Source organism: Lacerta agilis, chromosome 2 (genome assembly GCF_009819535.1).
Source record: "Lacerta agilis isolate rLacAgi1 chromosome 2, rLacAgi1.pri, whole genome shotgun sequence".
NCBI classification, from domain to species: Eukaryota; Metazoa; Chordata; class Lepidosauria; order Squamata; family Lacertidae; genus Lacerta; species Lacerta agilis.
In genome coordinates, this window is record NC_046313.1 from 53,213,866 (window position 1) to 53,236,341 (window position 22,476).

At 43.9% G+C, this 22,476-nt stretch overlaps 1 protein-coding gene across 5 annotated transcripts in view; it reads left to right on the forward strand.

Annotated features, from left to right (window-relative positions):
- The first annotated feature begins 6,399 nt into the window (after window positions 1–6,399).
- Window positions 6,400–22,476, forward strand: part of FNIP1 (folliculin interacting protein 1) — an 88,073-nt gene continuing 71,996 nt past the window's right edge. For 3 of the 5 annotated variants that reach the window (XR_004425958.1, XM_033140076.1, XM_033140078.1), the window contains exon 1: window positions 6,400–6,639. Coding sequence is in view for 4 of the 5 variants with exons in the window: in XM_033140076.1 (XP_032995967.1) it covers window positions 6,415–6,639 (225 nt within the window). In the remaining variant the exon portion in view is untranslated. The remainder of the gene's footprint in view (window positions 6,640–22,476) is intronic. The other 2 variants (XM_033140077.1, XM_033140081.1) reach the window with 1 other exon arrangement.

The following is a 22,476-nucleotide window of genomic DNA, read 5'->3' on the forward strand; positions in this document are numbered from 1 at the left end:
CTGTCTCTTAGGGCTTGTCCACACTTCCACTAGTCTCGTGCCTAGAAAGCACCTTGATGCCTGTCAAAACTGCTGATCATCACATAAGGTTCTGTAGACATCCTTACGAATGTAAGGACAAAGATTTCAGCTAGCTTTATTCTGAAGACCTAAGATACATGCAAAAATAAATTCAGACTGACAATGAACGCTATGTCTCAAGCGAGTGCAAAATGTAAACAAAATCTGAAGAACGATTCTTCAAGAATGGTGTATGGGTTATAGAGAAATGGTTGTTTATAGGTAACTGTACTATCTCAGAGTTTCTGTCTTCAGAATATCATACCTTGTCACACATGTTATTGATAGTGTACTATAACTTGGATTTGGAGACAGCAGCATTAACCGAATTAGTCTGAAAGAATAATTTATTGTATTTGCTCCTTGCCCTCGTGAAGACAAAGCTGACCTAGAAGTTATCTGTGCACTTGAAGAAAATATCCACAACGCTACATGTTCCTGTGCAAATAATGCCAGTGGTGAAGATGTTTTAAGATTATTTCAAAAGGTGCATTTGATGAAAATACCAGATTTGATTAATATTTTATCATGAAGATGTGGTCATGCTAATTTAGACCAAAGGACTTTTATGGATTTCAATCAGCCTTACGTGCTTCACGTGGAGTAAGAGTGTCTCCTTGATGTATTTGTATGCATGGGGCTTCCACGTTAAATATGTGGCTGCTGGCCTGCAGTGTGTGCTGCTGTTGTTCAGTCATTCAGTCGTGTCCGACTCTTCGTGACCCCATGGACCAGAGCACGCCAGGCACCCCTATCCTCCACTGCCTCCTGCAGTTTGGCCAAACTCATGCCAGTCACTTCGAGAACACTGTCCAACCATCTCATCCTCTGTCGTCCCCTTCTCCTTGTGCCCTCCATCTTTCCCAACATCAGGGTCTTTTCCAGGGAGTCTTCTCTTCTCATGAGGTGGCCTCAGTACTGAAGCCTCAGCTTCAGGATCTGCCCTTCCAGTGAGCACTCAGGGCAGTGTATGCTACCTGTCACTAAACTATAGGGCACTCCACATACATTTACTTAGTGGTACTTTGTTGTAGTTGTGCCACTAGTGTATTTATAATTGTGTAGAAAACCACTTTTTGGAATCAGATTCTTAAAGCTCAGTAAGTACTGGGAGGATGAGTTTCTCTTGTCTGACTAAGGATGAATTTGGTAAGATATTATTTCTGGAAGAGTAATCAAGAAGGTGAAGATAATCCTCACTGATTGACGGTTTGCTACGTTTTTAACAACTTTATTTAGACTGTGGAGCTTAGTCTCTGCACGGTTTCCTTGATGTTATTTTCCAAAACATCTAACAGGACAAGGTCACCACACTAGGAAGATTCACCTTTGATGGAGGCCTTCAATGCTGTTGACACAAACACAGCAACGTACTTTGAATGACAACAAGTTTCTGATTCCAGCCGGGAACCATCTGCATGAGGTAGCTGTGCAGGGTGTCAGTTTAAACTTCATCTTGCATAACATAAGCCTGGTGGAGGTGAAGAGAGACAGAATCTGTTCCCAACGAAAGCCCTTGCTTATACAGAAGGGGACCCCTGCAACCATACTCTAGCCCAAGACTGGCTGAAAATAATAATACTTACTGCTTGATAAACATTTCAACAAGCATCAAATTGATTTATGCAAGTCCTGTCAGTTGATGACTGCACTTCAAGTAGTAACTTGTGTATGTGAATGACATGTTGTGAATTAAAGACCACCAACAGAAATTCCATCTTGAAAAAAACACGAGACTTTTCAGTGGAGTAGCCAGACTAGATACCTCACCCTTCCTGCATTGTGCCACCAGTGGGTGGAAGCCAACTGGGCCCCTGGAGAGACAGAGTGACATCTTTTGGTTGGCTGGTAGGAGCCAATCACAGGCCCCATCTAGCATAAGATGGGTATGTGTGGAGATGACCAGAATGCAGAGTCTCCTCCAGTCTGCATCACATGTATACTAAAGGAGAAAGCCAATCAACGTAACGTGTGAGATTTGGGTTGCTACTGAATTCCTGTAAAGCAATCATGAATTCTTTGTAGTGGTACCTCGGGTTACATACACTTCAAGTTACATACGCTTCAGGTTACATACTCTGCTAACCCAGAAATAACGCTTCAGGTTAAGAACTTTGCTTCAGGATAAGAACAGAAATTGTGCTCTGGTGCCACAGCGGCAGCAGGAGGTCCCATTAGCTAAAGTGGTGCTTCAGGTTAAGAACAGTTTCAGGTTAAGAACAGACCTCCAGAACAAATTAAGTACGTAACCAGACGTACCACTATATTGACCAAGAGGTTTTTTAGCCAGGTAGGCCAGATTGCTATCTTCACCCTCATGGGCCATCTTAGGTGCAAGGAACAACTCACCTGTCGACCACCTGACAAATACCAGAGGACTATCCCACCCACCTATCAAAGTACCTTGCATGGCATGTGGGAACCACAGCACAAGGTGATTTGCCAGTTCTGTGCTTGGCAAAGTGCCAAATATTAGGTTGGCAAAGCTGGCTTTCTGCAGGAATGGGCTGTGTGATCTGGATTCCCAGCTGATCTGCTTTAAACTGTCCGTGCTTTAAACCGTTCTTCCCAATTAAGTTGTGAATGAAGCTACTGACTACATAGTCCTGTAGTTTATTAAAATGCCATGAATGAGGCATCTTTGCTATGCTGTGTTTCTCCACTCTGCCCTTCCCCTGCCCAGTAAAATTGGACTGGAAACAGAACATGATTCTGTAGTATCCTATTGGACACTTAAAGGTTGCAAGGCACAATCATAGTACTCATAGAAGTAGCTGCTATTCCCTAAAGTCATTGGAACTGCTCCTTGAGAAACAAGGGCTGAAAATAATCCTTTGAAGGATTTTAATGACATCATCTCAGATGAGTCACATTCCTAACTTGTGGGAAATGTGCAGTGTAGATTTGACGCCTGATCATGTGCTAATAGTGCAAGCATTTTATGGCATATAATGGGATTTATACGCTGCACCTGCTGCTCATGGGTAAGTATTTACAGAATTGGAGCCCCTCTAGACATGGCATTTTAAAGTGCAGCAGTAGAAATTACTGAGAATGGTATTAGCAAATGTGTGATGTCTGCTGCTGCTTTCACATCACCAGGAAAAAGGAAAGTGGGGAATGCTTTCTTTCTTTCTATTCCTTCTTTTGTGTAATAACACTTACAGAGCATGCCAATGGATTTCTTTCACTTCATAGTTACAGTTTGCTGAGCCCTGGGAAGAGGAAGCAGGGAGAGGAACCTGAATCTCAGAAACCTATGAAAGGTAATGAATGGAGCTCTGCGTAGGAAGAGATACCTAAGCTTGCTTTTACATTTTTCTGTCACGGCCCACATGCATCACTATATACATTTGCTCTGTCTGATGAGCAAAGTAGTCCGTGGCAAAGGGTCATAGCTCAGTGCCAGGGCATCTGCCTTGCAAGTGAAAGATCCTAGGTTCAGTCCCTGACATTTCCAGAAAAGAGTGTGGATGAAATCCTGGAAAACTGCTGCTAGTTAGGTGGACAGTACTGAGCTAGATGGACCAAAGGTCTGAATCTGTATAAGGCAGCTTCCTAGGTTGATTGTTCTGGTAATGCAACTGTACTTTAAGGGTAGCTGATGGGTCTCAAACCCTTGATGAGTTAGGGATTTCCCCTGCACGCAAAGACAGGATCTGGAGGATTGAGTGGATGAGACCAATAGTCAAGAAGGTGGTTTCTGCACATGCAAGTGAGGGCAGATAGAGCTCCTCAACCTGGAAATGTAGCCCATCTAGGAAAAAGAAAACTGATTCTAAACTTCTGCCTTGTGGTATATCTTTGGGAGAAGAAAAGCTAAGGAGTAAATAGGACCCAGGTGGCACTGTGAGTTAAACTATAGAGTCTAGGGCTTGCTGATCAGAAGGTTAGCGGTTCGAATCCCTGCGACGGGGTGAGCTCCCATTGCTTGGTCCCAGCTCCTGCCAACCTAGCAGTTCGAAAGCACATCAAGTGCAAGTAGATAAATAGGGACCGCTCTGGCGGGAAGGTAAACAGTGTTTCCGTGCGCTGCTCTGGTTCGCCAGAAGCGGCTTTGTCATGCTGACCACATGACCCAGAAGCTGTTTGCGGGCAAACGCTGGCTCCCTCGGCCTATAGAGCGAGATGAGCGCCGCAACCCCAGAGTCGGACACGACTGGACCTAATGGTCAGGGGTCCCTTTACCTTAACCCTACACAAATCTGGAGTGGAGTCCCTAAGACAGTTGGATGGTGCCTTGTATGCCTCTTTCTGGCACCTTCTGCAGCCAAGGTGGTGCCAAATGTATTACTCTGCTTTCTTTTGGACCACATCAGCGAGGTTGATAGCCGGTCCTGTCATCTGGGCATCCCAGGACCCCCATGCACACTGCCTAGGCTTGCACCCAGGGAGGTCACTTCGGGGCTGCTAATGCTGCGGTTTGACTACACCCCTGGAGGCATACTCCATTGTCTTTTGATGGATGTCAGCAACAAAATTAAGGGAGCAGTGTTCAAAAAGTTTCCAGCCTGATCTGGGCCTTTACAGGTGTGTTCCAGAATCATTTTGTATAATATTTTCTGGGTATTACATACAGAACAAGTTACACTAATGCCAAATCTTTGGGCTCAATGGGCACTTGCAGCTATTGATGAAAGTGAGTAGAACCTCTCGGTAGTGTCTTCTCCTATGTGTTAGTTGGACATACCAAGGAGGGATCAGGATGGTAATACAGTATGCACACCTGATATTAGTCTGAAAGGGTCTGCTGCATGACTGGGAACCCTGATTGCTCCAGAGTTCCTAAACAAGGGGAGCAGCCCTTCCAAATAAACACTGGATATTGGTGGGGGCAGGCCCCAGTAGACAGGCACGGGCTGTTGTCCTTTCACATGCTCAGAGAATGCATGGGGGAGGACAACTAACACCTGTCAAGAACCCCTTTCTTCCTTCAGCACTGTGGCTGCTGCCTAGACACTCATCTTCCCTATGTCAGTGACCCGTCTTGGACTTGGAGCAACATAAAAGTCCGCAAGTTCTGCTGCTTCAAGCTTAAGTGAGGCACTACCTGAGGGGTGTGTGTTTGAGCAAGTAGGAATACTTAAGCAGATCCACACATTTCAATCATAATCTGCATTTAGAGCACATAAAAAAATATTGGGGACTGTAGCTTGGGGTGCAGGGAATGGTAGCTTTGTGAGGGGGAACTAGTTTCCAAGATCCTTGTGCCGGGATCATGTGCTTTAAATGTGTGTTGAATGTAATTTAAATTTACGGCTCGGGATTGCAGAGAAAAGGGGAAATTGTGGCTGCTGCAGTTGGAAGACTTTGTGGCCATCCCAAAGTGAGCCTCGTTCATGGAAATTTGTTTAGTTTTAACCTGGGCCTTCCTAAATTACTCCTAGAAACTCGCATGTTCTTAATTAAAAGTTCAGAATTTTTGGTGCTGATAAATCCAGGGTTGCAGGTTCTGCAGGGGGTTGGACTAGATCAGAGCTTTCCTGTTAAGTGTGTCCGCTGCAGTGTGTACTGTGTGTCACGTGAATGTTCCCTCGCTCCTCCTCGGGCTGGAAAGGGGTTAGCTTAAGCTCTGGTTTGATTGTAAAACTGAATTATTGTGTCACGAAATGATGCTTGTCTAAAAAGTGTTTCACCAACATGAAAAGTTTGGAAAGCTCTGGACTAGATGATCCTCAGGGTCCCTTCCAATTCTACAATTTTATTCTAATTCCGGCGGGAAGCAGAACCAAAGCAAAACACCTGCGGGGTGGGGGTGGGGGACGCCAATAAATCAAGAGTTTAACTGCGATCGTGACAAAATACATTGAGGGCAAGCTTTTATTTATTTTTTCGCCTTCGTACCGTACATCCCTATTATTGTCCCTTGTTGGATTTTGGGGGGGGGGGTGCATATCCTTAAAGCACCTCCAGAGCGGCTCAGGAGTTCCACATCCTCCAGCGTCGATGAATTCCAGTTGGGGTGTGGGGAGGAAAACCAGACAAAACTTCATAAAGGCATCCCATCCGAAGCGCAAGTAGCGCTCAGGCGTCCCCATTCCCGCCTGCGTCTTTGAATGGGGCCTGTTTCGTGCTCAGTAAGCTAAAACTCAGCGGATCGGAGGCGAAGTTGGCGGGAGAGCCCAGGCCGAGTGCCTCCCGCTTTCCTCCCTTTCCCTTCCCTCTCCTTTCTTGCACCAAAACATCCTCAAGCGCCGCCGCTCCACCAAGCCAAGCAGGGATCGCCGTGTTCCCCACGTGGGCTGGGCCGGGCCGGGCGGCGCGGCCAATCCGCTGCCTGGAAGCCCGCGCGAAACCCCGCCCGCCCGCCTTCCCCTCCCGCCGCGGCTGCTCCAAGTGATTAATTTTTGTCATATGACTGTCACACCGAATGGAGTCGGGTTCGCGGAACTAGCCGGCCGTCGCAGCTCGCGCGCAGGGAGGGGGGAGATCGCTCGCTGCTCCGGGCTTGGCCCCTCCGGGGCGAGAGCGGCGCGCTCACAAAATGCCGCCCACACCCACCTTGTTGCAGAAGCTCTTCAACAAAAAGAGCGGCTTGGTCTCCCCCTGCAAGGAGCCCCGGGAAGAGTGCGTCTTCAGGTAAGGGGGCAGGCAGGGGGCGGGTGGAGAAAGGGCTGGGGCTGGCCCTTGCTTGGTTCCGGGGTCGGATCGCGGCGGCGCTGATCCCCATCGCCTCTCTCGCTTGGGGGCACTGCTTGGCTTCCTTGCTGCTGTTTGCGTGGTGCCTCCTTCGCCTACCATCCGAGCCACACCGCCGATTCTTCTCTCCCCATCCCTAACGTGACAGATCAGACTCTCCTTCTCTCCCAGCCTCCCCCCTTTTCCCCCCAGGAGGAGGCGGAGGGCCGGGCGGGGAGTTTTCCTGGCACCGACTTGCCTTGGCGGCCACACAGCCGATCTGCCTCCCAGGCGGAAATCACACGGATGTGTGTCTTCGCCATGCGCCAAAACTTCGCGCAACGTTGTTTCTACTTTTTGAGGAGCTCCCTCTTTCTCCCTCCTCCTCCCCCAAGTCGTGCCTCTTTCGCCCTCGGAGGATCGTGGCAGTCACGTGCGTGCAGAGCCGAGTAACCCCCCCCCCCCAAATCACTTTATTGAGTTGCAAAAAGAGAAACGACTCGCCTCAAAAAGGGAGCCACTTCCCCCTGCTGCTTCTCAAGCTCTTCATTTGGGTTCTGTTGGGGAAAGAAAAGAAGAAGACCGGCTCTCTCTTCTTCTTCTTCTTCTTCTTCTTCTTCCTCCTCCTCCTCCTTTCCCGGTGGTCAGTTTCCTCCTTCTTTCTTCAACTTTGAAGCACTAAATAGACAATTATTAAAAATATATAATATGCCATCTGCACAAACTCGGCTATCTTGAAAGTGGAAGCGACGCTTGACTGCCTGGCAAGAGCTCAGCCACCTTAAATCTTAAGGAGGGACAGAAAACGCGAACTGTCTGGCTGCCAGTGTAGTGTAGGGTTACCAGAGAAATCTGCTTGATCTTGCCATAACAGAACCCTGCCTGGCGAGGGTACCGAATAAACAGGCTGCAAGCCAAGGATGGTTCTGTGAAAGCCCTTTGTGCCTCTCGGAAAGTTCCTTTTGCGTCTCGTTTCCCTTTGTAATAATAAGGTACATTTCAGCTCTGTGACTGTGCAAGAGATTTGCCACTGAACTCTCTGGGCTTATGATATTCTTTCTTATCCTTTTGCCTGTTGGTGGTCCAGTACAATCCTAGAGATATGCTGCTTATATTGGGGTCGCAGCAATAGTCAGAAATCGAATTACTGTTGGCACCAATATTTAAGCACTGAGATCAGAATATTACTTAGAAGCCTTTCCATTGTGTACTCAGCCAAAATTGTTTCTGAATGTCTTGTGCATATTTCTTGGACCTGGGTTCTACTGAGTTCTGCAGGAGTGACTTCCAGGCCTTAGGATGCAAACCTATGCACCCTTACGTGGGGGAACCTCACTGAATTCAGTGGGACTTATTTGTGAGTAATGAAATAGGGAACTGGGCTGCACATGACTTTCACAGATGAGGATTAGTATGCTGGAGTCTTCTATCAGCCCAATTCCACCGCTGCTGAAAAGAAAGTTACCAACTTTGAATTTAATATTAGAAGGCTGATTTGAGTGGAAATCATTTGCTTAAATTACATAACAGACAATACTAGTGTCTTGTAGAGGCTGCTAGGTGTTGCCACTGACTTCTTTTTATATATATATAAATATTTTATTGAATTTTCCATACAAACAACATAAGACAAACGACACACACATTACAAATTAAACAAAAACAACCAAATAAAACAAAAAACAAAAACATATCAAACTATTTACTCTAACTTCATTTCTATTCTTCATTAGGGGGGACTTCCCCCGTTCCCTCTTCTGCGTTCAGTTCTAATTTACTTTAGTAACTTCTTAACTAATTCCATAAACATTCACCATAATTCTTCATTGTAACCTTAAAACATCGTATCTCTATCACTATATCTTAATCTTATTGCATTGATCTTATCATCTTAAATTTCTATCTTATATTAACTTCTAAAATTTCCTTCAATCTTCACTTCTTACATTCTACTTCAACCTAACATTGTAATAGCTATCGCCTATTATATTCACTGATTTCACTTCAAATGTCCAATTTTTCACGTTGTTTCAAATAATCTTTAAATTTCTGCCAATCTTCTGACTTCACTTTGACGAAGATTTCACTATTCCCACAAAATTTCGATTTGACATTCGCCACTTGAATTACTTTCATTGTCTAACCATTTTGTTCAGTTAAACTATATTTCAAAACATAAAATAGATTGCCCTGAGGCTTCTTTGAGGAACCACTTACCAACTTTGTTTAATTTTATACACAACCGTGTTACTGTTTGTTGGCACTGGGCATTGATATCACCTGTTAATACTCTTAGCAAATAAACGTACTATATTCTCACAGTAAAAGTGTTCCGTGATTAATTAATGAATTTAATATTTTTATTACACAACAATGATTGAATGCTTTTAAATAGTTGGGGCCATTGATAACCCTTACCCTTGCTTTTCTTTTTCATAAAGTGTTGTAACTAAGGACAGAAAAATATTTAAATCATTTTCTGTCTGGTTCCCAGTTCTGACGGTAACAATTTCAGAATAACATCATGGAATAAGCACAACATATCATGACGAAATATAGCTTAGCCTCTAATGTGTTGATGAAAATGGCATGAACATTTTGTTAACTATATGCAAATTAAATATACAGATGAGCTATGAACCTTTTATATATCCATTTTTACCTCAGTACCAATCAATTTGACTGTGCCACTTAGTCTTCAAGGAAACCTAAATTAGCCAAAACAGTCAATCCTAGCTGCATCTACTCAAAGGTGTTTTATAAGCAAACCACATGCTGTATCTATCTGGCTATTTCTAGTGCACCATTTTATTAGAATATGTAAATGGGAATTCCTTAATGACATGTAAATAAACATGCAGAAGTCAATGAAAATTATTTTAGAGGTTGACATATTTAAGTCAGTGTTTAAGAAGATACATTTTTAAGAATATATACTTTGAAATAAATATTTCCACAAATAAGAAGCAAGCGCAGCTTTTAACATGCTATGTATTCCTTTCATGGCTTGGTCATGTATTCTATGGTTTCTGCTCTCCCATTTGGTTCTCACTTTTTCTACTGTATTTTTAAAGTATTTTCAGGACAGTACTTTGCAAAGCATGCAAAGCTATTTAGCTATGGTGAAATGCTAGCTAAGCATCAAAAGATTTTCGTGTACTTAATAGGCTGTGTACTTTTCACAGTTGTAGATACTTCAGAGGAGGCCCTATTAACAGGGTGAAAATATTGTCACTTATTTAGAGGCATATATCTATCATCATTGGAGGATGTTTGGGTCTTCTGCATTAGGAATCGCATGCAGGTCGTTGGAAATATACATTGGGTTGAATCCAGACTTCATCTTCTGCAAATGGAAAAACTCCTGTCCATGGAAGGTGTAAAGTGGGGGAGGTGACTTTTGTGGATTTTCTCTTCCCTCGATGCCACTTCCCATGCTGTTCTGGAGGGCCCTCATGTCTCCACATTTTTTTCTGAGCATGCAAGGATCTGTAAGGGGGAATCGAGAAAAGGCACCTTCCCCACTTATGTTGCAAGGAGCAAAGCTTGGATCCAAGCCATCGGTTACTTCTGCTGAAGACATATCCTGCCATAAACATTGTGCACTTTATTTTAGTCTCCTCATTAAATAAGGGGTTGACATTTTTCTTTGGTTACAACTGATACCAAAACATACATAAGTAGGGATGGACTTGAGAGCCTACGTAAGACTTTCTATCTGCATTAAGTTATTAAAAGTTTGTTTTCTACCCATAGATATAGCACAGTTATATTAGGTAGCAGGTCATGGAGAATAGGTCAGTCGGCAGTTATTTGGCTAACATTTCAGAGGCAGTATAGTCCTTGGTACCAGTTGCTGAAGAAAGGCAACAGTTGGGCATGAGTTTCTTGTCCTCATCATTGAAATCAGAATATGGGACTAATTCCTGTATTCTTTTCTAGCTATTTGGTGGTTATTGGTGTGGCTGCATATCCTCAGCAGTGTATTTATTTCACCCAAAGAAAGCACTGGACCTGACACAATTCTGTGTGGGTATGTCATCTGTGGTAGGCCAAAGTGTTCTGTCAGTGCGGGACATGCTTTTGACAGCATCTTGCATCCAAAGAAAGTGTTGAGACAGACATCCATATTATAGAAGAAAACTCCAGGAGGTATGTGTGTATCATTTGGGGGTGTTTCAAACTCATTTTGGGGGTGCACACCTCCGGTTCCTTATTTCTTGCTGAAGTCTGTGTTGTGCATTTTGCGTGTTTAGCACATTGGGATAAATTATCCTGCATTCATGGAGATATATGATACTGTGTAGATACTCATAAACCTATGTTCTTTTTTAAAAGATGTTTTGACAGAATTGTGATTCAAAATGTCATACACATAAACAACTGGGAACTAATAGTAACCAACTTCAGCACTGCCAAGCAATGTAGGACAGCAACAGTGTGGTGTGGGGGTTAGAGCATTGGATCTTGGAGGTGGATCTACGTCCAGAATCTCACTTAGCCATGAAACTCATCGGATGACCTATGGCTACTCACCATTTTTTAACTTAGCAGGTTTGTTTTGAGGATAAAATGGAGGATGGGTGGAGGAAACTGTGTATGCTGTCTTAAGCGTCTTGGAGGAAAGGCAGGATAGAAATGTAGTGAGTAAATGTTGCAAGTGAATGAGCCAACAGGGCTTTTCTTACATTTTTGCCTTTGGTGCAATGGTTAGCACCCTGTAAATTCTTAATCAATATTAGAGTGTTGTTGTATAACACTTTTAAGAACAAGGATATTAAATCATTCACAAAGTAGAAGTGAGTATTCCAGCCAAGTCCTTGCTTGCTTTTCTCATTCTTCCAGAGGAAGAAGGAACAGCAAGACATAAATTGCAGTAAATATCCAGATGTTAAGGTGGCTCCTTTATTTGGAAAGATCATTTTTCTTAAGAAAAATAGCCATGCATTGCATAAACTCAAGGTGGCTTGGAGTGCCTGTTTGCATTTGGATTGGGTAGGTTATTGACAAAAGAGTACAATCAAAATTATTATTGGAGGCCTTTTCTTTTACCTAAGGGTACTGGGTATCCTGTTATTCTCTCCAGTACAGATTTTTTTACTTCCCTTCCCTGTCATCAGAACTGTTGCTTATGAAATTTATAGAGTGATCCTGTGCAAGTTTACTCAGAAGCAAAACCAACTTTGTGTAGTGGAGGTTACTCCAAAAAATTATTGTTAAAGCTTCAAGGATATGTTTTAGTTTTGTAGCTAAACTTACAAACCCACGAGCCCGGGTTCAGAGCTAACACTAAACCAAACCATGACTTAGCCCCAGGTAGGAACATAAGTAATTTGCACTTCCTGAAACAATCGACAAAAACATCCTTCAAAATCTGCACTTCTCCAAATTTTGCAATGCAATCCCCCAACCAAATAATGTGTTCAAGAATGCATACGCTAGGGTGCACTTCAAAATGCATGTATTAGTGACAACAATGTTTAAACACATAGTATAGTAGGGGAAACTTTGCATTAAAATGTATTTTTAGGCAAAATTGCAGCTGAAATCTTTGCTCTGAGAATCTGCAAATTTGCTGCTGTGTGCTAAGCCACAGTGTGGCTTAGTGTTGCATGCGGATTGGGGTCGTTCATGCATGGCTAGTAAGCGGGAACTCAGCTGACTTCATTGACTCACATGTGGGTTCATTACTTGATTAAGAGTTTTTTGGTCACTGCACACTATTCCCTTGAAGCAACTACCTGAGATGTTATGTCTCAACACATTTTTCTGAAAGTGTTTAGATTGCTTTCTGGGTATGCTCACGAGCCAGTTTTATAGTTGTTCTAAGCATGTCCTTCATCAATGCTCTCTCCCCCCATTTTTCTTTACTTGACTGAGTAATTTGTTTTATTATCTGAAAGTATTTTGTGGGGTGGTGGTGTCCATGAAACAGCAATACATTTGTACTGATGGAGCACCTGGCTTCTCCCGCCTGCCCCCCCCCCCCGGTCAAAGCTAACAAGTAGTACTATACCTGTACTACTGCAAAGTAATAAATACTAAATGCCGAAGAAAACAAGAGATTAAGTTGACAAAATGCTCTATCTCTCCACTCCCCCATCAAATATTAACTGGACTGGCAGTTACTTCAACACTGATGGGGGAGCATCTTCCTTCAGCACACCTGAGATCATCAGGCTACCTTAGGGGGCTTCTGGCAGGCTCGTTGGGCACATACAGAAGTTTCCACCTTCAGCACCTGTAACCAGATGCAACCACCTCACTCTGCCCAATAGTAGGTCTGGCCACAACAAAAAGAAAAAGCACCCTGATTTTTAGGCAAAGGCATGAAGTAGATTTATTCAGTTAAGCAAATACAGTGGTACCTCGGGTTACAGACGCTTCAGGTTACAGACTCTGCTAACCCAAAAATAGTACCTCGGGTTAAGAACTTTGCTTCAGGATGAGAACAGAAATTGTGTGGCGGCAGCGGCGGGAGACCCCATTAGCTAAAGTGGTACCTCAGGTTAAGAACAGTTTCAGATTAAGAACAGACCTCCAGAACAAATTAAGTTCTTAACCCGAGGTACCACTGTACTGAAATAGTGTCTGTGCTGGGCAAATGGCTACATCAATGCCTTATCTTACAAGTGCCACTATGACTGTTCGCAATGTCCTAGGAGGGTAAAAGGGGAACCCAAATGATTTGCTGCTTTGGCTCGGCCTCTTCTGAAAGAGCTTTATACCCCAAAGAGAAAGGAGACTGAACTAAAGAGCTGTGTGATGCAGGCAGAATGCACTACAAGCAGCCCAAATGTGTCAGATGTCACAGTCCAATCTTAGTAAACCACACAGGCAGCTGCTGGACAAGGAAGTGATAACACAGACGACATGGCATAGTGACACATGTCGACGAAAGAACCAACTCATGACCATTGTGATGAACTCAGGCCCTGAAAAAGCAGGATGGTGATGATAGTGAGAGTCAGAGAACCCATCTACAGTAAGAAGTATGAAATGAGTCAGTTTCACTTTTCCCCCTCCCTTGAGGCAGAAGAAAAACGTTAAACCCCATGCTTTGGACACAACTTCTAATTCCTTTTGCGAAAAGCTGGAAGTGGTTCTGCTGTGTTGGCTTCCATCACTGTAGCATTTATTAGGGGTCATGCATTTTGCTATTGCTCAGAGCGGTGACGCTTGAAGGAAATGCACTTCTACAATTCCCCAAAAGGGGAGACGGGTACAGCTCTCAATGAGGAGGCTGCACTGAGTCACTTCTCTCCTCCTGTATGTCTGTGAAAAGGAGGGGGAGGGGGAAGCAGAAGTTTGGGAAAGAAGCGCAGCCTATTCCCTAGAGAGGAAGAAAGAGGCTTTGGCGACTTTGAGAGATAAGGTGAGCCCCTGGGCAAACTGGTTTGTGAGAGGTTGCACAGCCCTTTCATAAGCAAGCCTTTCCCCAAGTAAGTGTGTGCAGAAAATGGGAGCCTTAGTGAATTGTGATGCTTCAGCTGCTTTATTAATTAATGGATCAGCCTTTAAAGCTCAATGTCGCTGAAGCACAGTTAATCAAAGTATTCCTGAATTAACTTACTGCCTCATGAATGACTTCTGCACCACTCTCTGGGGACAGGGACAGAGGTCTACCTAGGTGCCCTTGCACCCTTGGCAAGGAACTATGAAGCCAGGAGGGCCCATGGACCAGAAACGCAGAAAAGTTTGCTTTTGCACCAGTGACTTCCTCCAAGGCCATCAGGGTCTGCTCTGCTCTGCCTCTCCTCCTCCTCTGTTGGTCTGTCAGTCTGCCTTGCTGTCTCCCTCCTTCCACTCGCTGCTTACCCTTCTGCCTCCTTCCTTCCTTCTTCCCTCCCTTTTTCCTCCTCCTGTAACTCTTGCCCACTGTCTTTCTTTCTTCCCTCTGAGCCCTACTGGTCACTCTGCTCACACTTCTAATAGCACTGTTGGCCAGCTGAGACCCCACCCCCCACCCCACCCCTATTAGCAGGGCTACGGCCACAGCCCATGCCAGTGACCAGATTCCTGCACCAAGGCGCCCAGAGAAGCCTGCACACCATGCCCAGCCGTGCAGCGGCCCAGTAAGCATGCAGACAGTCAGGTTCCTAAACACTCCCAAGCCAGAGTGAAGAGGAGCAATTTTTTCGCGCCCATGGGCCTGCGCCTTTGGCATGGGCCAACCTAGCCAACCTAGACTTTGGGGCGAATAATCTCAGTCTGTGGGGAGTTGAAACGCTTTTGACTGCAGTCCTTTGTACATTTACTTGTGGGTTCTGAGTGGGTCTTACTTCTGAGTAAACATGTCACAGGTGAGGCTGTTAAGCTACCAGCAGTAGCCATTCATGCACCCCTTTCCATTGTCCATCCAAACAAGCAAGAGGCATTATCAGATCTCAAGGACACATTCCGTCCAGGCAAAAACACTCAGGTGCAAGGCTGGGCCAGTGAAGGATCTGGCTTGGGGAGAATTCCCAGAACCAGATAGAGATCCCTGGACCTCAGATTTCCCACCCCTGCTATATAAATTATAAAACTACAGTATGAACATAAAGTGAAAGGTTAGTGCAACATCGGAAAAGGACTGAAGCCAGGAACAGAAAAATTAGCAGTGCCTAAGCGCAGGGGTCAGCAAACTTTTTCAGCAGGGGGCCGGTCCATTGTCCCTCAGACCTTGTGGGGGGCCGGACTATATTTTGAAAAAATAATAATGAACGAATTCCTATGCCCCACAAATCACCCAGAGATGCATTTTCAATAAAAGCACACATTCTACTCAAGTAAAAACACACTGATTCCCAGACCGTCCGCAGGCTGGATTTAGAAGGCGATTGGGCTGGGCCTTAGTTTGCCTACCCATGGCCTAAGGCAGGGGTCGGCAAGGTTTACTGGCCAGGGGCCGGATCACTCCCACAGAGATTGTGTGTGGGCCGGACTGGCGCAGCACGTCGTGGAAATTGCGTCTGCGCATGTCCGCAGTGCCGGAAATCGCTGCTGTGCATGCCCAGACACTGAAAATTGTTCCTGCGCAGAAGCGATTTTCGGTGTCTGGGCATGCACAGACGCAATTTCTGGTATCTGCATGTGCGCAGATGCGATTTCTGGCACTGCTCAGTGAGTTCCCACACCACGTTGCGCCGGTTTAGCACAGCGGGCGAGGGACTTGCCGAGCGGGCGACTCACTTCGGGGGCGGCTCGTGGGCCGGTAAAACGGTCTTTGTGGGCTGCACATTGCCGACCCCACGTTGCCAACCCCTGGCCTAAGGTCTACAAAGCAAGCATGTATTTAAAGCTAAAGGACTTGGGACAATAATGTGGACTTTAGCTGGTCCCAAGAGAACCGCAGTGTAGGAACCAGGTATGCCTCTCCAGAAGAGCATTTTGCAACTGGGGTGCCACCTTTAGCGAGGCCTTGTCCTTTAGTCGGCCCCTGCCTTTTTCCTAATGGGAAATTTCCTCAACTAGAGTGACTGCACAGTATTTCACTAACAGATACAATGCTCTGAGGAGAATTACTTCCTTATGCCTCCTTTGGTTTGCTGTTATGGGAATGATTCAGTTTTTATTGTTGGGAATTAGCTCTTGTAAAGTCACTCTGTCAGTGGGAGCAGCATGGTCCTTTCTCCTGGAATAACTTGACCTGCATGACTTGGAAGCTGAACGTCCATTTCCTTACCCTTTTGTTTGGGTCCAGGTTTTGATTTTGTTTTTTTAATGCTGCCTCCGGAGAAGTTTGTAGGGGGGGGAGGGCGGGAAATAACTGGCAGGATGGTTTCATAATTACCTAAGACCATTCTCCTCTTGTTGCATTGTAGCTGAACGTGTGTGAATAACTCAAGGAAGGAGCCACTAGTTTGACCGGGGTTACACTGGATTTACATGTATGATCAGTGCAAGTTAGGAAGGGTGTGCAGAGTTTTGTCAGTCAAAAACAGGAAGCAACCTCAGCCGTTTTGGGTGTGTTCCCAAGATCTCTTGATATGGATTTGGTTGCTCTTAACACACACATTCTCTCTCCCCTGTTTGGGGCAACTAAAAGACTGGCGTTGTTGAGATGTGTATCTCATATGTGTTTCTGAGCAGTGAGCACTCTTTATCTTCCAAACCAGCCTTTAAAATGAATTCACTTACCTTGATACTGAATCCGTTTATTAAATATTGATTTCTCTGGAAACACTAAAAAGAGATCAGTCCAGCCACAGTTTTGCTGTTTTATGTCCTGACACTTTTTAAACTTGCACCTCTCCTACTGAAAGCAGTGTGACTGATGTTCAGTACGCACATTGACTCATTGTTATGAGAGCAGTACCAGCACCACTCCTTCGTGCACTGATGAGGTAGCATAAAGAGTTCTGGACCACACATGAGGAGTCCACATTAACTCCTTCCTCTGGAAACACCAACCTTCAGGAAACTGGATTACTGCTAGCCTGAACAGGAGTCCCCCGCTGGACCCTTCCTACATAGTTTTGGGCTTCTTGCATTACCCTGCATTGCTGGCAATGTGAATAGTGGACCAGTTCTGAATATTGACTGGACCATGTCCTCAATTTGCATGGGCACATGTATGGAGCACAACTATTCCGTTTCCACTGACACAAAAGATTCCATTCAGAAGGGGCTTCCCTTTTGCAAGCAAATCTCTGGTTTTCAAAATGCAAGACTAGTTCTTCTGTTTAGTGACCACAAAATAGAAAATTCTTTCCAGTAGCACCTTAGAGACCAACTGAGTTTGTTCTTGGTATGAGCTTTCGTGTGCATGCACACTTCTTCAGATACACTGAAACAGAAGTCACCAGATCCTTAAATATAGTGAGGGAGTGGGGAGGGGTATTACTCAGAAGGGTGGTGGGAATGGGTGATCAGCTGATAGGTGTGGAAAACCTGTTGACGACTCTTACTGCTGCAATTAGTCTTGCTGGCAAAGGCAAGGGGTGAGATGGCTAAAGATAGCTTTGTTATGTATAATGAGATAAGAATCCAATGTCTTTGTTCAGACCAGGTTTCTCCATGGTTTTAAGTTTGGTGATTAGTTGCAATGTTTAGTGACCAGTTACTGCATGACTTTCATTTTATCAGACCCTATAAAGCAGTGGTGGCCAAACTTGGCCCTCCAACTCTTTTGGAACTACAACTCCCATCATCCCTAGCTAACAGGACCAGTGGTCAGGGATGATGGGAGTTGTAGCCCCAAAGCAATTGGAGGGCCAAGTTTGGCCACCACTGCTATAAAGCATTCCCGTAGCTTAGCTCTCAGTGGGGATAGATGAATCAGTCCATTTAAGTTTCTTTCAGTGTCTCATCTTTGCAATCTTAAATCCGTTTCACACCACTACTGCATGTGCTTACGTTTTTTCAAAAAAAAAAAAAAAGTCCCCAGGAAAATTCATACGCATTTTGGTGATCATTTCTCCTAATATACATGTTGTGTGTGTGCAATTATGCCTGGCACATGTGTTTTTGCTAAGATACACCAATTTGTATGTATTCTTTGCAAGGAGAACTGCATTGCAAAGAAGTATGCATTTGAAGGAGACCTGATTTTCAGTTTGTATATTGGTTTGGGAAGTGTGGATTTGTTTGCATGAAAGTGCAGGCAGAATGTTGTTGTTGTTGTTCAGTTGTTCAGTCGTGTCCGACTCTTCGTGACCCCATGGACCAGAGTACGCCAGGCACGCCTATCCTTCACTGCCTCTCGCAGTTTGGCCAAACTCATGTTAGTAGCTTCGAGAACACTGTCCAACCATCTCATCCTCTGTTGTCCCCTTCTCCTTGTGCCCTCCATCTTTCCCAACATCAGGGTCTTTTCCAGGGAGTCTTCTCTTCTCATGAGGTGGCCAAAGTACTGGAGCCTCAACTTCAGGATCTGTCCTTCTAGTGAGCACTCAGGGCTGATTTCTTTAAGAATGGATAGGTTTGATCTTCTTGCAGAATGACCCCCCCCCAATCCCTAGCTTTCAGAGTAAACTCAGGTCTAAAGAGCTGTTATGCTTCCATTGAAAATGACTGTACATATCCAGCGTGGTTCTCTCCCCTTCACATCCTTTAAGAGTAGGGTTCTAATATGACCCTGACAGCGCATGTTGCATGGCTCTGTGGAAAGCTCTCCTGAGTTTCACAAACGGTTCGCTGTTAGTTATGGAAAGCTGCTTTTCAACAGGCACAAATCCAAAAGCCAGTTGGATATCTGGCAGTAGTTCCTGGGTGTTCTTATCCTGGTCTACATCTTTGTATGTATAGTTCTCAGAAGATATTACATATATTTTAATGGTTATGTTTTTTGGACCTTGTAGCAAAACAAATTAAAATGAAAAATCATTACTGTCCAAAATTATTTTATTAATTGTGATTAATATACTTTATATCATGACTATGGATTTTGCTTTACTACTTCAACTACCAGTAATTTCTGTATTTATTTATTTATTTTTAAATGCTTTTTATTGAGTTTAAAAATTATTATTCATATACATTTTCCATTCATTATTTAACATATATTGTACACATATATAAACCAAACAATAACAATATTTCTTCACAAGTGACTTCCCACCACCTCAGTGCTGCTTCTTATTCCTTCCTTCTCTTTTCCAACTGTGTTGTTTTTCCTTATTACCCTTCTCTTACACAATATATCTTATTGATCTGTTCTTTACTTTGCAAAATTTAGTCAAAACATCTCAAGGATTATATTTGAGAACAATGTTTTCCCATATAATCTTTTACACATTCCCACTCCTTTTTGAATTTGGGTTTGGTTGGTTCCTAATTGCCTCTGTCATTTTTGCTAATTCCAAATACTCACACAATTTGATTTGCCATTCTTCCTTTGTTGGTGCCCTATCCCACTTCCAATTTCTAGCGATTAACGTTCTTGCTGCTGTTGTAGCATATAGGAACACCCTTTTTTATCATTTGAAATATCTGTCATAATGCCCAGAAGAAAGACTAAAGGTTTCTTCTCAAATGTTTGTCTGAACATTTTTTTAAAATTCGTCATAGACAGTATTCGATTTATTTATTTATTTTTTGTCACAACCCCATCACATGTGGTACATTGTTCCTTCCCCTTTATTTATCCTCCCCTCACCTGCTGCATGACAGGATTTGCCCTGACCGTCATTTAATGGCAGTAACATGCTGGAGCTATACAGAATATAATTTGTCAAAATACACGAATTAATAGAGGAAGTAATACTATTGCATGCAAGGGATCATTTTTCATAAGAGTATATGTACTTTCAAGTTCCAAATAATTTTACCTGCAGGTAGTGAATATCTTAAGACACCCATCTCAAATTCATTGGGTGGAATCCAGCATAATACTAAGTGGGGTATGCATGCACGGAACAAGGTCTGCACGTGATCAATGAGATTTTCCTCCCTATCCTCACCCTGTGTTCCCCCTAACCCTGTTCTGGGGTTTTCCCCAACCCTACAAAACAGATTTAGGGGGCATGGTGGGGGGGGGGGAGCCCTGTGGTGTGTGCAGACCTAATCATAAATTCAAATGCTGTTGCCTGTGACAATTTATTGTTAAATATTGATGATAATGCATTTCCTAAGCATCATCAGTATGTAATCTTGGCTCACAAGAGATCCATTTCTCAAATGAAGCTGTTATTTCTTGGGCACTGATTCCTAACAAAGAAAACAGACTACCAGTAATTCAAAATTCAGTAAGTGGGCATTCCAGGGCAGACAAATTGCCCATTGGAAAAATGCAGTGAACCCTAGGGGGTTGGCATCTTTTCATTTTTATGCTACGGTTTCCTTATCATTTTTCATGCAGCTTTCTGTGGTTCTGCTGTGACATGTCTTGAATCAGGATATGGTGATGCATAGTAAGCTGTTTCCAGAGCAGGACTGCCTCCTCCCTTTCCTGAAGCCAAGGAGGCAGCTGGATCTTACAGTGATCAGGGAGGGTGTAGCCCTGACAACTGAGAGCTATTGTGTCAATGCAATGTGCAGTGTTGATCTGATCTGCCTCAAGGAGTAGTTGAAACAGCTTAAAAATGGCAGTTTTCAACTTGGATATCTAAGGAGGCCCATAGCTGTCTCTACCCTCAAAGATAGTCCACTGCATCATTTGGTTGTGGGTTCCCCCCCCCCACTCCGCAAAAAGGTATTGCAAACCCATGGCTGCCAGGCTGCTGTTAATATATATATATATATATATATATAGAGAGAGAGAGAGAGAGAGAGAGAGAGAGAGAGAGAGTGTATATATATAATCTGTATTCCTCTTTCTCTAAATGTTTTAACATAAAATTTCAGCCCTTTAAAAATCCACAGTTGAAAAACTAAGGCCTGGTTCAGGTGTAATAGGAAACCATGGTTTCCTGCTATGAGAGCAGACTGTGATGGGCTTCTGTTTCTGATTTTGAACTAACTGCAGTCCCCTGTGACAGCCAAACTTGGGGAACTGAGGTTTGAGTAAACGGTAATCATAGAACTTTGGCCACCTCATGAGAAGAGAAGACTCCCTGGAAAAGACCCTGATGTTGGGAAAGATGGAGGGCACAAGGAGAAGGGACGACAGAGGATGAGGTGGTTGGACAGTGTTCTCAAAGCGACTGGTATGAGTTTGGCCAAACTGCGGGAGGCAGTGGAGGATAGGGGTGCCTGGCGTGCTCTGGTCCATGGAGTCACGAAGAGTCGGACACGACTGAACGACTGAACAACAACAACTCATAGAACAAGCCAGGATCTGAAAGCAGAATTTGATTCTGGCTTGTTCAAACTAACCAGTTTTCAAATTACAGTTCCTAAGTTCCCGTGTCACAGGGAACAATGTGTAGCTTAAAATTGAAAGCGGAAGCTTCTGGCATCCTCCTTGTGGATGTGAAAGAGTAGCAGAGAGAGTGAGAGCCTGAGGCTCCTTATACGTGATTTTCTGATACAGCTGAACTTGACCAATGTATCTGAGTTTCCACTTACCGGTACTTATCTTCAGTTTGTATTCTTTTAGAAGAGAGATTGCCATTTTTATTTGCGTATTTTTAGTTGCATGAAGGATACAGTGTTGGTAGTCTATAGATGACATACAGATATAGACCATACAAATTCAGCTTAACAGCCATGTAGCCCTTCTGGATTGTTTGTAGCCTGTTTCTGCTTTAATGTCATTTCTTTTATGGAATGGGCCAGAAAGTAGTTGAGCTTCTGTCAGCACTGTAGGCTTTTCATGATGCCTCCATGCATCTAGATGACACATTCAACTATTAACCCTCCTTTTAATGCTACCACAAACACCCATACCTTTCATTTTGCTCAATCTGCCATTGCACACATTTGATATATAGCGGACAAGGAAGGGAAGCCAAATCCCATTGAGCTGCCACCTGTTTTAGGTGATTAATGAACAAACCGAGGAAGTTCCAACAGAAGCTTAACATTGTGGCACATTGCCCACTTATACTGGGGTTCCATTTGGCTGCCTCCCCCACCACCACCATCCCCACTGTGTCCTGTGATGAAGTGGACTTTCTTAAAGTCTTCTTTCAAGACAATGGCCCAACAGACATCTTCCGGAGCCTTCATTTTTAAACCATTGTGTTGCAATTCTTATGCCTCCGGGAGGTGTTTTTTGTTTGTTTTTGTTTTGGTTGAAAATGGGCTGTATGCATCAGGGAAGTGGGACATAAAAGATTTATTGGCCAATGTTGGCTTACCTGAATGCTTGTATTCTCACACACATCTTTTGCTTATGAATAGTTGTGATTGTTGAGGCCAGGATATTAGAAATCTGGTTGAGACTTCACACAGGCTCACAATGAATTACAATAGGTTTGTGTACATTATTGG